The sequence below is a fragment of the Perissodus microlepis genome, chromosome 12 (genome assembly GCF_051167445.1).
Source record: "Perissodus microlepis isolate ML-2025 ecotype Zambia chromosome 12, ASM5116744v1, whole genome shotgun sequence".
NCBI classification, from domain to species: domain Eukaryota; kingdom Metazoa; phylum Chordata; class Actinopteri; order Cichliformes; family Cichlidae; genus Perissodus; species Perissodus microlepis.
In genome coordinates, this window is record NC_140472.1 from 14,973,261 (window position 1) to 14,989,212 (window position 15,952).

Below are 15,952 nucleotides of genomic sequence, written 5' to 3' on the forward strand. Positions count from 1 at the left end.
GCAGGTTGTTTTAATGTTGGAGCTGTATCAAGCAAAACCTCAGCATAGTAAACGAGGAAATTAAGAGCTTTGTCCTACCGTGTGGCTACTTCGTTTTTGGCTGTCTGGCTTTCTAGCTCTTTCTTTGCTACTTTCTTTGTGCCCAGTAATAAAAACAGGTGGAGATCTGGCTGAATTTAGATTAAGATCACAGCTGCTGGCTAATGTTCACTTTCATGCAGGCTGTGTCGTCTAAATTCTATATCCTTCCAGAATATCTGCATCCCTCTGTCGCTGAAAAATGTACTTTTTTAATCTTCATGCGAGCATGGTTCAGTGACATGGCAACTAGTTTAGCAAATAAGGTTATCCAGTTACAAGTGTGATGTAGAAAGGCCAGAATTTGTGAGTCTATCTGTAGTAAAATGTGTTTGTCTTGAGAGAAAAGGGTCCACTTTAATGATAACTACACAGTAGCTCAGTTCTGTCTGTCAGCTGCAGAGGTCAGACCGTATGGCTTAGATTATACATGTCTGTAACATACTACATCAATGTGTGGATCATGCTGAAATGCCTCTCTCATTTTATAAAAACAGTGGTCATAATTTTGAGTTTCTCAGATACATTTACGCCTATTCCCAGATGTGTGCTTTCATTCCATTATCAGACCTGTGGCTATGCTGGCTATCCAATTGTTTCATAAGAATGTGTGAGTTCACGTCACTGCCGCGTTCCAGTCCCCTCAGCGTGTGTGTGTGTTTGCATTTCTATTATGTCACAGTGATGATGTGACACTGGCAGGCAGGCTTACAGGGGCCTCAGCCCGAACATCCCCGTCCACGCTGAACATGCCTAGTCACACCAGGTTGCCGAGAACCTCTGGATCACACGGGGGCTTCTGGGTAGCGGGATTATCCCGTGAGAGGAAACAGCTGAGGCCTGTGTAGCGTCAGCAATTGCTAATCAACACTCTCACCACACACACATGCATGCACACTGCCACAATCTATGGTTTCCCTTAGTAATCCCCTCCTCCTTTTTTTCTCCCCAGTCTACAGGGGTCACAAACCCACAAAGGCCCGGGCCCACAAAAGTCAAAAGGGGCCAGGGGGGATTGAGGGTTGAGAAGAGGAGACAAAGAGAAAACTGAAGTGCTGGGTCAAAGCTGGCCGGGCTGCTGAGTCATCACTGAGGCTGACTTGAACTAATACTTTGCAAACATTTCCAGTAAAAGTTGATGAGCTGTCTCTTCGAATTTGCCTTGTTAATTTTGGGAAAGAAAATTGAAAACGGTTCCTTCATTCCTCCGTTTCTATTGCACGTCACAGAGCTTAGAAGTATCAGAAACTGTGAGGTCCAGTTCTGCAACAGCATCGACGTTCTTCATGTCGGTGAGATCATTTGTGCATCTTGTCCCAGCTGGATTTGAGACAAAAACAGTAGGCCCTACAACACATCCGGCGGGATCGAATTTGCTGAGCTCACTTGTGCACACATAGTTTGTAAAGAAAAATCAATCAGTAAAAAACTGGGCTGACGTAAAATGCAAGTCGATACATTACAGATGAAATTGACTTACTGGTCTGCAAAGAGACTGTTAAACATAATAAAGAGGTCATGTGTAGACAAACCACCAAGAGAGCAGCACTATAAAGTTAGAAAGCCGCAAGTTGTACAAACATTTATCTGAGTTTAAACAACTAGGCCCAGTTAATGTTGGCAAACTTTAACACTGATGTCTTATTTCAGGACAGACTAGGCTAAAAAAAAAACTTAAAAAAAAATTACAGGGAATTTGAAGTTGTATCAACACAAATGTTTTTGGTTTTAACACAAAATGTGTGCATCGTCCAATATCTTAGTACTTGTGATCCAACTAAGACCCATTCAGTGTCCTTCTTAGTACCTTGCAGCTTTTGCCAGCAAGGATCAGTGCTACCTTCAAACCACCTCTAGGGGCAGTGTTGTACTACTTTTCAAGAGATGATTGGCTGCCTGTGTGCTTCTAATTCTCTTGTGACCCATTTGTATAGATTTTTTTTTTAAGTAAAGCACTGGATAATGATTAGTCATTTAAACAACATTTGCTTTTGTATTTAGAGGATGCTTTGTTGTGATCAGTTGTATATGATGGCGGTCAGTGAAACGCAGCAAAGGTGAACAAGTGTGCAACTGACCTACACTTATTGCGTGTACAGCTTTGGAGGGAAAACACACACAGGAACCACAGTTGTGTAATTTAGAACAAATGTTTATTCAAATCAAGAGGAAGAACTAGACGAAAGGTTAAAGCATTCAGAACATAGTATATTCATAGAATATCAATACATCATCGTGATGGAAAAAAAATGAAAATGAAGAAAATTCTTTGAGTAATATTGCACTTTGTTTCTAAAATGTTTCAGATCCCATCTCCTACATCCCATCTCTCTGAACATTTCAGTTCCTGCCTTCTTCAGGTCAGGAATTTAGCTTAGTTTTGACACTGGACTACTCTGAGGCCCAAGCAAATGGACTATGGAATTGACCCACCTGAAACAAATATGTAAGCTTATTCATTACCGCGTAGCTTGATTCAGTTTCCCTAAGATAAAACCCCCCACAAAGAATCGCAAAACAAGTACATTAGTTACCACAAAAAGAAAGTGTTTTGTCCCAGGTTACATAAATGTTTCTTGAAGGGAGAAGGGTGCTGATCAACAGCTGCCACTCCCTGGCCTGAAGGGGATCACACAGGTCAGGGAGACCAACCCAAAAGGTTGTTTGTTAAAATTATAAAAACCAACCTATCAATGCCCAGAAATACATGGAAAAAGATAATAGTCAACCCTCATCAGCTTCAGAAAAAAAAAAAAAAAAAAAAAAAAAATATGACACAATCGAGGCCTGTCCAAGATGTCTTTTTTTTTTTGTTTCTTTGTTTAAAACAACCCTTGCTTTAAATGTCTTTTTTCCCTCTTCCCTTTTTGTCCATTTCAAAAACAAAACAAAACAAAACAAAAAAACACAGAAAGGTCTGAAAACATACAAGTGTTAAACAAAGAGAAACGAGAACAAGAGTTGCAGAGACATTGAAAAATGAAGCATCATGATCAAGTCCTTTCTGTGTCAAGGCCACTAAGATAAGATCACTTTAATAATCTGCAGTTCGCTGAGCACTGTCAGAAGCTGTACGGTTAGTTGCCAGCAGGATCTTGATAAGAGCATGCACACACCGAGCACACACACAAAGTTGCCTTAGCTACGTTTTGAAATGTAAACTTAGGGAAAGAAAAAAAAAAAAAAAGAGTTACTAATCTTAAAAAGACTGATTAATGAATTTGCGTCCTACACAACACCACTTTACTTAAAAATCCTCTAACACATGGTTAATACCAAGTAGTTATTAAATCCAGACCTTCACCACTGAATGCTTTTTTTTTTCTTATTTTGTGTTTTTTTTTCCTTTCTTTTTTAAAGTGCTGCTTGTCATCTTTTCCTGAATATGCTGAACCTCTGTTACAGCTGGTCTTTTATGAATGAGTTAGGAAACCAATGTATTACTCATTTCAATTTACTACTACTACTACTGCTACGACTACTACTACTTGCTCTGACCAGCATGAACAAAAGTTTAGCAACATTCCCAGCATTTCATTTGTGCTGAATTTACTTTCTTATTTCAAAAATATTTTTCCATCTTTTCTTCTTTTTTTGGAATTAGCATCCTGGCTTCACTGGTCTGGTAAAGTCTGTAATGGATGAAGTGGGAAAGTGCAGCAGGACATAAAGGGAATGTGATTCGTCTCAAAAAGAAAAAGCTGCCTCGCTCCTCTGCAGGTCTGCCTCTCGTTTTGGTAGTGAACAAAAACGTCATTATTTTTTCTAAGCAGTGCAATTAAAACAAAAACCTCAAAACGTTATCTTCTCTCTCTCTTTTTCCCCCTTTTAACAAGTGAGAAGACCACCTGAGACAGTGCTATTCCGGCAGTTATGCAAGCCTGGCTTGCCCTGAGATTAGGAGTAGAGGGGCTGCAAACAATTAGGGTGAGTCCCTCAATAGGGCACCACTTTATGTCTCACACACACACACACACACACACACACACAAATTATACACACACCCACGCAAGCAAGCGCTTTTCCCGTCAGCTTGAGTGGCAAAAGTCTGCAACCCTGCTAGTCCAAATCCAGAGCCACCACGAAGCTAAAATTGTTGCAAGCTTTTCTGTGACTGGAGCGAATACAAGAACAGAATAACAAGAAAAGCTCAACTCAAGAGGAGGGAAACCACAGATTCAAGCTTAGGAGGCAATGTAGTTTAAAAAAAAAAAAAAGAAGAGAAAAGAAGAAAGCTTCCACATAAAGATTAAGTCTGTTGTACAAGTACTGTCTGGTTGTTGTTAGTCACAAGAAAATGAAAATTCTTAAACAACTTAAACAATTTCAGTGCATTGTTCTTGTACTTTTCAGTCTTTGTTTTGCTTTTGCTTTTTTAAAACAAATCCTACTCTCAGCGATGCTCAGAGTGATGCAGATTTCAGTCTCATAGTCTCATAGTCTGGTGCGTTGCAAGGCTGAAACTAAACTATTAGTGATTATTTTTTAAACTCTCATAAAACAGAGCCACACAACTCAAGTAAAGAACAAGATGTGCAAAACAAATCGATAAAATGAGGCAGAAGGACCTAGTATTTGCTTTTTTTTTGATGACTGATGCTGCTGCTGAAAGCTTACTTTCAGGACTACGGTGGTGACACCTTTTTCTCTTCATCCCATTTCCTTAAGGTGAGTTCTGCTGATGAACGGACATGACAAGTTCTGTCCTTTGTGAGAGGAGCTAAGTCCTTATGTGCCACAGGTACAGAAGAGTCAGGGGTGAAGAGGAGCTTGGCAGGCTGAGCCGTGGCGGTTCTTCCTCGTCATCGTCATTGTCGTTGTCAATACCATCACCAGGGCTCGCGCTACTAGAGGGTTTTTTTTTTTGCCCTGCCCTCTTCGCATACAGAATGGATACATGTTCATCTGTACATATGTCACCCTCAACAAGCTGACACAGGAAAGGAAAGACACCCGGAACTGGTGACTCCCATTTCTCTTGCTGAGGGAAGGCAGGAACAGATTCGTCCAACCCGACTCACTCGTTTTTGTTTGGTTTTTTTTGGTTGGATATTCTTGTTTTTCCTCTTATTGTCAACAGCATTTTGTAAATGCTGTCAGCTGAGAAAATAATCAAAGCTGAGCCTTACAGCTAGGCTTCTTTGAGTTTCCCCAAACATCTCAGGGGAATTGCTGGGATATCCTCAGCGTGATGGGCAAGCATCAAGTCTACGCTCCTCTGTACGGCTGGCATGATCTGGGTTAGGATCAATCTAGAATGGGGGAAAAGAGGGGAAAAAAGGTGTTTATTCAAGGAAACAAACTGTTTTTGAGACTCTAAAGGAAGGTCATTTGCCATTTGGTGCTTACCTCAGAGTACAGAGGAGGGGGCTGGAAGCGGAATTCGTGAATATAGGCAAAGAGAGGTCCGTCCAGCTCCTCGCGGGCTGCTGGGACATCCAGACAGCTCTGTCTCTGCTCTTCCGTCACAATTTCAGCGTAGCTTGGAGGAGCTGCAAATGAAGACGAAACAACACTTCAGCATTCTTGTGATTACGATCCCTTGATTAAAATACAAAAAGATGCTTCATGACAATGAGATCAAACGTACCTTCCGGCCTTTCAGGCAGACCCATGCCCAGCCAGCTCATGCTGCACTGGCTGCTGACGCTGGAGGTGCGGGAACCAAATGGGTGAAGAGGGATGGTTCCGATGACAAGAGGCAGGTTCAGGGACAGGTTGATCGCTCCAGGTATGTCTACATACACCTGAGCACAGACATAAGAACACCACAACAGTTTAGCATATGCAAAAAATAAAATAACATGTCATACAGGGTTATAAAAAATGTAAAAGGGCTATGATCAGTCTAATAAAAGGCTCTGGAGCTGAGCAGTCAGCATAAAATGAAATGGCTCCTTTATCTTCTCAGAAGTACTCGAACCAGGACTGGGTTAGGCATTAGTTTGACGATATGTGGGTCACTGTCATGAGATCAGTTGCTTACACAAGGTATAAGCAACCTAGCATTTCTGTTCATGGTGTAAAGGAGGTATAAGCACCCTGATGGCAGGTGCTGCCACAGATATTCTGGGCTAATGCTCTTAGCTGCATGTGGAGATAACAACTGGTGCAATCCAAGGCCTAGTTTTGGCAATGTGAGCTGAGTCAGCCAGGTGCTTTACCAGAAGAGATATTGACTTAGTAGGAAATATAACTTCTACAACAGAATGGCACTTAAAACAAGTAATAATGTGGTGGTGGTAAGGTCAGGGGAGTGTATTGGAAGTAGCAAGACTTGTGTTTCCAAATCTACAATATCTGGATATACACTGAAAGGTTATGTGAAAGTGATCTAAACGCCTCATTATTGTGCTCACCATGAGAGAGTACTCCACTCTGATAATGCTGCAGTCCAGGATGGAGGGGGAGACTGGCGGGATCTTCAGCATCTTTCCGTTCCACGTCTCCGTTTTGCCCGAGGACAGAGATTCTCCCCGCAGGTTAGCCACCAGCTGCTTGACATCCTTCATCTTCCCTTTGGCGTAGAAGGTCTGAGTCTGGTAGATGGCCGCCTTTGGCACGACCATGCGTGATGAGCAGTTCTCGATCTCAGCAAAAATCTGGATTGACTCCCCTACAGAGTTAAAAGGACAGGAAGAAAGTTAGCTGAAGTTTATCTACATTTATTTATCAGGTGTGTTTTTGATAATCAATGCAGAAGCTGCAGGGACTTCCACTTGCTTATCTGGTTACGAGATAGCTACGAAAGTCATTAATTATTCACTTATTCTTACCTGGGGTGTATCCTTTCCTCTCAATTTTGGCACTTAGGGAAATAGGACCTGAGGTGCAGAACCAACAGCAAAGTGTCTTATCTTTTGTGCCGGCCTGTGGTGACTGGGGAAGGTGGGGAAAAATAAAGACATTATTTTTTGCCACAATAAAAGCTAGATTGATAATCAAACACCAGCTACTCCATAGTTATAACAATGAATAGCAGCTAAATGTTTTCAACACTTGTTCTGTATTTATTTTTCCATGATTCAGGGTGTCTACAGTGTAACCTGCTGAAATTCCCCATAATTAGGAAAATTATGCCCTAAGTGACTCATACTACGTTTTTATTTCCTTCATTCAGTGCCATCACCAGCTAAAAGGCTCATTCACTGGTCAAGTGAATTGAGTCGTAAGCTTACCAGCAATAATGGAGTGTTGATGTCAATGTGCTCAAAGACTGTAAATTCTTTCTTGGTCTTCATGGGTAGGAGCCATGGCCTGTGGAGTTCTGCCTTTACCCAATAGCGCACGCTGCCATGTTTCCCTTCGAAAGAGGTAGCCAGAGGTCTACAGGAAAAGAGCAGAGCAGGAGAGAAGGGAGAAATAATGTTATAATCACAGTACAGCCAAAAAAACCCCAAAATAAAATAACTGCAAGTCTCCTAATATTTATGAAACACTTACGTCTGTGGAAGCTCAAGGCTGAATGCATACTCGTGTCTTCCTGAATGGATAGTGGTGAGTCCTTCCTCCGAGTTATCATCGTCTGAAAAACAAGGAGGACAATAGTCCAAACACATATATACCATACCTGCGTAAAATGCTCTACGAAGGCATCTGAAAGTCATACCAGAAAAAAAACAAAACAAAAAAAAACACAGGGTGGGGGAGAAAAAAGAGAATAAAAAGGAATTTACTATAATATCTGGCCGATTTAAAAATTATGTTAATGTATTGAGAGATAAACAGTACACCAATATTTAGAGGAAAGTAAAAGAAGTTGATTGTTTGATGGTGTCAGAAACGGAGCCCTTTTCCCTTCCTTCTTTCTTCTAGTGTTATTCCCAAGAACAAAGAAGTGAATCAAAGAGATCCAATGTATGATGCTAATACATTCAGGCTATTATGGGCTGTGTGGAGGTTCGACAAAAATCTTAAATCTGCGCTTTAAAATAATTAAAATAATAAAAAAAAAATCGGGCACAAGTACAGGAAACTGTGTTAGAATTTCACTGCCTAGCAGAAGAATGAAATGTAGTTTTGGACAGGGTTGTACAACTCGAACTGCATTTTCTTTTTTGTCTTTTTTAAAAATACATGAATATATATTTTTTTTCAGTTAGAACACAAAGCGTGATTTTTGTAAAGAGCTAGGTGGACAGCTAGGGTGCGCTTCTGCCAGCTCAGCACTCCCTCCCTCCCTCCTCCCTCCAAGCAGCAGCAGCAGCAGCCGTGTGGTAAACAAGTGCAGAGCTGTCACTCAAACGGCAGACTCCAGCAGGAGGAGACCGGCCTAAACCGGAGCGAGCAGCTTCCCACAGCCACCCAGCCTTCATTACGCATTCACTGTGCGACACCGCAGTACCGACCTACCTACTACACGGCAACAACGTATCAAAGAGCATACTCCGAACAACTGCAGCAATTTCTCCACTTTAAACGACAATCTTTCGATTTTATTAAAATTATTTTTTATCGCTATCATTTTATGAGTTATCATGTTTGCTTAAGGGCTGAGCTAGTATATATATTTCATTATTATTATTATCGTAACGGTATAAATGTTACCTTCCTTAACTGTCTGGGTTTCCTCCCCCTTTTTTGCACTAAAAAATGCACTAAATAAAAGTACAGAAATGACCGTTGGTTAAGCACAGTTAGACTGCTAAACACACCTATAACAAGACAACATTTCGCCTAGCAGAATACACGTTTACCAAGGGTTTAACCATAGGGATAAGTATAGGAACAAAGTATCAAGCACTGCAGCTCCTTATACGTTTCAAACCGCACGTACTTTCATCTGGTAGCTACATTTTACAGCTTTTTTCCCCCTTCACCGAAAAGTTGCAGAATTTTCTGTCTGCAGGGTAATGATGTCATCAGCCACAGATGAACATCGCAGCCAATGGCAGGCAGCCGGAGGTAGGGGCTTGCGTCTTTACCCCGCCTCTCCCGGTCCAGTTTTCTGAACAGGATTGAACCGCTTTGAACAATAGGGGGAAACTTAAGAAAAGCTACAAAGAAACACTCTTTAAGATGTGGTTCTGCAATGAAATACACTTACAGAGACTCTAAACACTGCTTTATTTCTCTGGGCCTAATAAAGAGAAGCAAAAACAAAACCAATCTTACGCTGGACGTTAAATACTTCGAAAAATACATCGTGCAGAGCTGCTGTCATTCATTCTGACACCTTGACACAAACAAGCAACCACGGGGCTGTATGTTACGAGCGTAAAAACATCATACATACAAGCGCCGTCAGAAAATGCAGCATTATGAAACTTGGTCAACTTTTTAATCGTGTCTATCACTCTTGTTATCCTTCAGCTACACCTTTCACTGAGCCCGAGCCCACTAAGAGCATCTCACCCATCAGGTCAAGTGAGAAGCAAGAACTTCTGCAGGAAAATAAAATCAAAAAACAAGTCCTCACCTCTCTCGTGTCCGATTAGGATGTCTTTGTGGTTCAGATATTCCACTTCTTCTGTGTAGTTTTGCGTGTAGGCAGTGTTGGATCCAGCATTTCTCGATTCAGTCCAACGGACTTTTGCAAATCCTTTCGCGTGGATTTTGAGAGATTTCACGCGGATTTCTCCGGTGACTTCGATGATCACCCTCCCTGAGACGCAGTCCCCGCTCGAGAAAACGGGGACATTGCTGTCATTGAGACAGTCATAGCTTACTGTGAAGCTCTTTACCTTTCCTAGCACCATGGTGGAAAGAGGCTACACAGACCTTGAAATACTAAAAAAAAAGAAAAGACTCAATGAAGAAATATCTCATAGAGCCGTTTTTCTGGACACTGATCAGTTTACCACCTCTGCAAAAGCAGCAGGCACGATCAGTGGCTTCTTCGAGGGCAGTTCATTGAGACCTAGTAACAGCAACTGATGCTGTTATCATCTGCCTATCTGCTCGCTAGTCCCAGTCAGACAAGGAAACCCCGGTAGCTCAGCGCACTTTAAACGACTGCCAGTGTGGGGAAAAACAACCTCTGGGCGCATGCGCGGGGCTTCACTGCCCCCTCCTTCCGCCTTCTGGAACAAGTGTGGCACACAACCAGATGATAAGTAAAGTCAAACAGCTGAAAGACTACACAAAGAAATGTTCGTCAAAAAATATCGTTCGAGAGGAGAGGCTTTAAATCTGATTCGATTTATTGAAAATATACGAACAGATCTAACAAAAAGTATCACCCAGACTTATTTCTAGACTTTTGGTTCAAAGAATGAGAGAAGAAATGTAACCCTCCCGGCCCTCGATTTTAATGAAATTACAGATGCCCTGGCTTTAAGGTATGTGATGCAGCAACGATTCATGGCTCATACATCAGCTATGAATCTTCTTATAGGTCTACAGCTCTACAACCCCAGCCCTGCATCGGCATTTGGTCTCTGTGCACACACACACATTACATCTGCGATGTAATCCACACAAATAGTTTCACATTATCAGATTTACTGCAGCGTCTGCATCTGTGCACAATCACCAAAAATAAGAAGAGCTCGATTTTGTTGGATGATGCCTGCAGCACTGTCAATAGTATGAATTGTTTCATAGTGTTTAGCCTGGAGATCTAAGGTGAATATATCAGCCAGCTTCTTATATATTCGCATGTAAATCAAACTTATTATTTTGTGGAAAGATTCATCCTTGTGCTGAAGTCCTAGTTTAAAGATAAACAACTCTGAGGATCAAGACGCCACCTCGCGGCGGTCGTTTTTCCCAGCGTGGGCGGCAGTATCACCTGTTGAACGTCACTGCAACTTACTGTTGGTTCAACCAACAGCTAGTTAGGGCCAAATGACATAACTTCTGATTTCAATTCAGTGATAATTACAGGGCATAAGATAACATTTCGTAATGTTATGTTACCTAGAGCCATCTTTCCGAGAGCCTTTACAGTTATAGTTAGTTACACAGAAATTGCGATATGTCTCTGTGTCCATGGTCCGTAATTAGATCTACAGTAAAGATTGGCGCTAATTAATTAAACACAGATTGTATTTGATTAAGAGTTCCATCCACACATCTTTTGCTCATCTAATTCGGGTTTGGAGTTTGAATACATCAGTGGTGCTAATTTGTGGGCGAGCTGTTTTTATGCTTAGATAAATGCTGCCCTCTACAGTTGGCATTTTGTAATGACAGGTTAAGGTAAGATTGGTTTTGATATTATTTGTGTTCTTGCTGCTAAGTTCTTCTCATCTCCTGCTGGTGTTAGAATTACTGACAGTTGGTGTGATTTATGTTAAATATTTGTTTTTACATTTTTTCCGCTTAAACGGTGATATTTGCATAAATAGTCAGTTTTTAATGCATGTTAGAACGTCAACAAAAATGAAACCTCTTATTTTGAAAGCGTAACCGGGATGTGTACAACATATCAGGCTGAGGCGCTTGTAGGCGAGCAGGAACTTTGTGATGCCCACTAATAAAAGTCGAATGCTTGTCCGACGGGTCTTTTCTTTCACGTCTATAACTTCAGGAGGACACGAAGCTGTCATGAACATAATAGTGCTGAGTTTCATTTTCCTTTCTCAACAATGTGGTCAAAGTATTTGCCAGAAAGCATCAAAACCCAACATTGTGATGGTGATGAGTGATGCATTTGTAAGTATGACTTAAATTTCAGTGCTTTATTACTAGATAGTTACTCTTAATAGGTTAAAACAGAATGAGAAAACTGTATTGTCCATCAAAATTCAACAGCATTGCAGAGATGCTTTATATTTTGTGGCTGAATATTTCCTTGTTATCTTCATGTATAACTTGCATCTGTGTATCTTGATCCCCATATGACTTTTTGTGTCTCTTGAGGATGGTCGATTGTCCTTTGACCCTGGCAGCAAACTTGTACAATTGCCATTTACAAACTATCTCAGGCAGCTCGGCTCCACCTTTCTTAATGCTTACACCAACTCGCCCATCTGCTGCCCTTCCAGAGCAGGTAAGCGACATATTTGCCCTCTAGAAAAAACATCTACTTTGACTTTCTTTTAAAATTGCATGTTGTAATTCAGCTGCTTAAACTTTGCTCTCAGCAATGTGGAGCGGTCAGTATGTTCACCTCACTCAGTCATGGAACAACTACAAGTGCTTAGATGCAAACACAACCACGTGGATGGATTTGCTGAAGGAGAATGGGTATCGTACCAAGATGATAGGCAAGCTGGATTATACATCTGGGGCTCACTCTGTCAGGTACTGTTGTAAATGTAAGGTTTAACGTGTAGCATGGTCTCAGTAGGAAAACACTTTCGCTTTCCTCTTCTTATTTTTTTCCCCAAATTAAGATCAATATTATGCACAGACACACACACACACAATCACACAAGGAAAAATGCTAGTGGCAGTAACAGACTGTCTGTGTGCATTTGCATTTGTTTCCAAACAGTGCCTTTCACATTTTTCCACTTCCTGTTTTTGTACATGTGTTGCAGTAATCGAGTTGAGGCATGGACACGAGACGTCCAGTTCCTCCTGCGCCAAGAGGGCCGGCCTGTTTCTGAACTTGTTGGGAATAAGTCGACTGTAAAGATCATGAGCAAAGACTGGGAAAACACAGATAAGGCCACGCAGTGGATCCACCAGACAGCTGCGTCCACCACACCCGAGCCTTTCGCTCTTTACCTTGGCCTCAATTTACCGCACCCGTATAAGACTGAATCCCTGGGGCCGACTGCAGGGGGATCCACCTTCCGTACGTCACCATACTGGCTCACAAAGGCATGCTTTTTCCGTCTCTGTTTTTTTTAATTGCACTTTGTGTCAAAAAAAAAATCCCTGAGTGAAACTAATTTTTGTTTTGTTTTTTCTTACGCACAGGTGAATTCTGACCTCATCTCTGTTCCCAAATGGTTGCCTTTGGCTGCCATGCACCCTGTTGACTACTACTCCACCTTCACCAAAAACTGCAGCGGTGTTTTTACCGACGATGAAGTCAAAAGCATTCGGGCCTTCTATTACGCCATGTGTGCCGAAGCTGATGCCATGCTGGGTTAGTTGACAGCAGTAATTCGCTACAGTCTGGTCTCACAGCTGCTATTTTGGACTGAAAAGATGGTTTTGAGATCTTAAAGAAGAAAACCAAACATGCCTGGAATGGTGTTTTCTTTGAGCTTACAAATGCAGTGTAGAAAAAAAAGATACAAACCATCATTTTTACAAGATTTAAAAGTGGAGAGTTAAAGCATATGAACCTCACAGACACACTGTCTGTGGCACTGTTATCTTTTCTCTGCTGTTTGAATAAAGTTTTTGATTGAATTCACAGAAAATCCCAAAATGGATTGGCTCTTACTCCATCTTCCACATGCTCTGTCTCACCAGGTCAAGTGATTTCTGCATTGAGAGAGACCGGCGTGCTTAACAACACAGTCGTGATCTTTACGGCTGACCACGGGGAGCTGGCCATGGAGCACCGGCAGTTCTATAAGATGTCGATGTTTGAAGGAAGCTCCCACGTTCCCCTTCTCATCATGGGGCCTGGGCTCATCTCTGGCCAGCAGGTCAACCAGCTTGTATCTTTGGTTGATCTCTATCCCACTGTGCTGGGTAAGGAGGCAGACAGACAACATAGGATGTTGTGGATCATCTGCCTCATGTCACCCTCTCCCTAACATCCTCCTCTTTCACACCAGCCCTCTGCATGTCCTTCTTCACTACATGCGCAAACCTTCTCTGTGGTCTTCCTCTTTTTCTCCTACCTAGCAGCTCCATCTTTGAGATCTTTTGTTCCATTTATCCACTCTGCACATGCCCAAACCGTCTCAGCCTTGCCTCTCTGATCTTGTCTCCAAACCAGTTGACCTGTGCTCAGCTCAGCCTCCTGCCTTTTTTTCAGTGCTGCCACTGCTGTTTGACTGCTGTCTATAAAAACAGCATGAAAGCGGTGGTAAATATTGATTTGATTATTTCAAATCGAAAGTTGTGACACATTTTTATATTTTGCAGAGATTTCTGGGATTTCAGCAGTAGGGAATCTAAGTGGCCAGTCCCTCCTTCCTCTGCTGTCCACATCCATTGCTTTTTCTAACCAACAGCAGAGAGCCTGGGCATTCAGCGAATATCATGGTTGTAACGTCAACGCCTCTACTTACATGCTGCGAAGTGATCAGTGGAAATACATCACGTACGCCGATGGCCTGAGTGTTTCCGCGCAACTCTTTGGTGAGCCTAAAGCTTCTGACGCTAACTTCAGCTTGTCTTCGTATGCGTCTGTTACGACCCGGCTCAAAAGCCACAACATAAAAAAGGAGACGAATACCAGAGTGTTAGTGAGAAGAGGTTTTATCTTAAAATGGCATAGCAGGTGAAATGGCTGGTGCCATCAAGGCAAAAACTAGTGAGTTTCTCGAAAGTCCGCCTCAGGTGTGCTTTTATCCACACCTGACTAGGTGTGGCCAATTAGGGGCTGCAGAGGGGCGTAACAGTGTCCTTTAATTTTTTTTCTCCTGCTTTTCTTTTGCAGATCTTACACTGGACAAGGATGAACTTCACAATGTGGTTCACAAATTCCCAGATGTGCAAGCACATCTGGAGAAGCTGTTGCGTAGCATCGTGGACTATCCAAAAGTGTCTGAAGCTGTTCACGTCTACAATAAAAAAGCATTTGGTGCATGGCGCCTTAGCTTGGGGAGAAACTATAGTCAAGTCATTGGTAACCTCCGGTGGCATGTGGATTGGCAAAAAGATGCATTAGCCAATGAGAGAGCCATTGACAAGTGGCTCTATGGCTATTAGTGATATTTTATGTCTAATAACTATTAGAACAAATTGAAATTGCACTTTGATAAAGTTTGGATCTTTGTGTAAGTCATTGATCTGTTCTGCGGTGTCTCATGTTAGTACTGCAGTGGTTACAGTGATGGATAACCTACAAATGTCCTAGGCTCACAGTGTGACACACTTCAGTCTACATCTCTGACATCGTCCCCTTCATACAAATTTCCACCAGTGTTTCAGGGACTTTACATGATTTTCTTTGTAATGTAGTGTAAATTACTTCTGTAATTTAAATGTATGTAATTTATGTAATTTAAACCAAAGTATCAGTTATAATTAATTATTGTCCATAGCCCAGATGACAATTTGCACAGTCCAAAGACATGCAGTTAATGCAGATCAGTTTATTTGCTATTAAGTTTGAATGTGAGTGTGAATGGTTGTCTCCTTTTTGTGTTGTGCCTACACAAAAAGACATACTGGTGTTCAGAGTGTACCTTGTCTCTTACCCTATGCAGCTGAGACCCCCCTTCTGTCTGAACTGCTGCCCTGAAGTTTCAGAACATTAAGCACAAGGAATAAATAATTTTCCTCCAAAAACTAAATGCTGTTAGGACTGTGCATGTTTTTCTAAGAGAATCATCTGTGTAGTGTTTACCCACAGAATGTAAAACATGTTGTATCAGTGGCATGATGTACAGTTTACTTTACCTTTTTAGAAAATTTTTATGGTGAATTTTAAGGTATTTTTGTACTCTTTATATATCTATATAATTTTTGGACATTTTTGTAAGTCATTTTCAGATGTCTGCACTGATAATATTACATCCAATTTCACTGTACACGTGCAATGACAACAAATATTATTATAATTATTATTGTTATTGCTTCAAACTCCATGCATTTGATGATGGTGAACTGGAAATGATGACTGGGTTATAAGAACAACTGGAGCACAATTTAGGCTTCAAAAATAAAGGTAAAAAAAATAAATAAAATAAAATAGAAATTCGACCCTTTATTTGAGCATTTTCTGCAGTGAAAGAAAAACAAATAAGAAACCATGAAAAAAATTAGATCTGTCTAGTTGCATCTTTAAAGTTTAAAAACCAATACTCTAGAACCTGAAAAACGAGATTTTAAAAATATTGTTTAATAAATA

The 15,952-nt window shown here is 41.3% G+C and overlaps 2 protein-coding genes across 3 annotated transcripts; one reads left to right on the forward strand and one right to left on the reverse strand.

The window, feature by feature from the left end:
* Positions 1 to 2,209: 2,209 nt before the first annotated feature.
* arrdc3a (arrestin domain containing 3a) lies at positions 2,210 to 10,029 on the reverse strand. Of its 2 annotated transcripts, none has more exons than XM_084945232.1 (8): positions 9,497 to 10,029; positions 7,522 to 7,603; positions 7,257 to 7,404; positions 6,855 to 6,957; positions 6,438 to 6,694; positions 5,669 to 5,825; positions 5,428 to 5,570; positions 2,210 to 5,330 (listed from the first exon to the last, which is right to left on the reverse strand). In XM_084945232.1, exons 1-8 carry the CDS (start codon positions 9,774 to 9,776, stop codon positions 5,262 to 5,264), a joined length of 1,239 nt encoding a protein of 412 aa, XP_084801358.1. In that variant the 5' UTR covers positions 9,777 to 10,029; the 3' UTR covers positions 2,210 to 5,261. The 2 variants fall into 2 exon arrangements, with proteins under 2 accessions (XP_084801358.1, XP_084801359.1); XM_084945233.1 differs by having other exon boundaries at positions 7,522 to 7,674; positions 9,497 to 9,613.
* Positions 10,030 to 10,138: 109 nt separating this feature from the next.
* On the forward strand, positions 10,139 to 15,395 carry arsk (arylsulfatase family, member K). Its single transcript, XM_084945231.1, has 8 exons — positions 10,139 to 11,676; positions 11,884 to 12,013; positions 12,108 to 12,267; positions 12,507 to 12,792; positions 12,892 to 13,063; positions 13,396 to 13,620; positions 14,020 to 14,235; positions 14,537 to 15,395. Exons 1-8 carry the CDS (start codon positions 11,488 to 11,490, stop codon positions 14,806 to 14,808), a joined length of 1,650 nt encoding a protein of 549 aa, XP_084801357.1. The 5' UTR covers positions 10,139 to 11,487; the 3' UTR covers positions 14,809 to 15,395.
* The last annotated feature ends 557 nt before the right edge of the window (positions 15,396 to 15,952 follow it).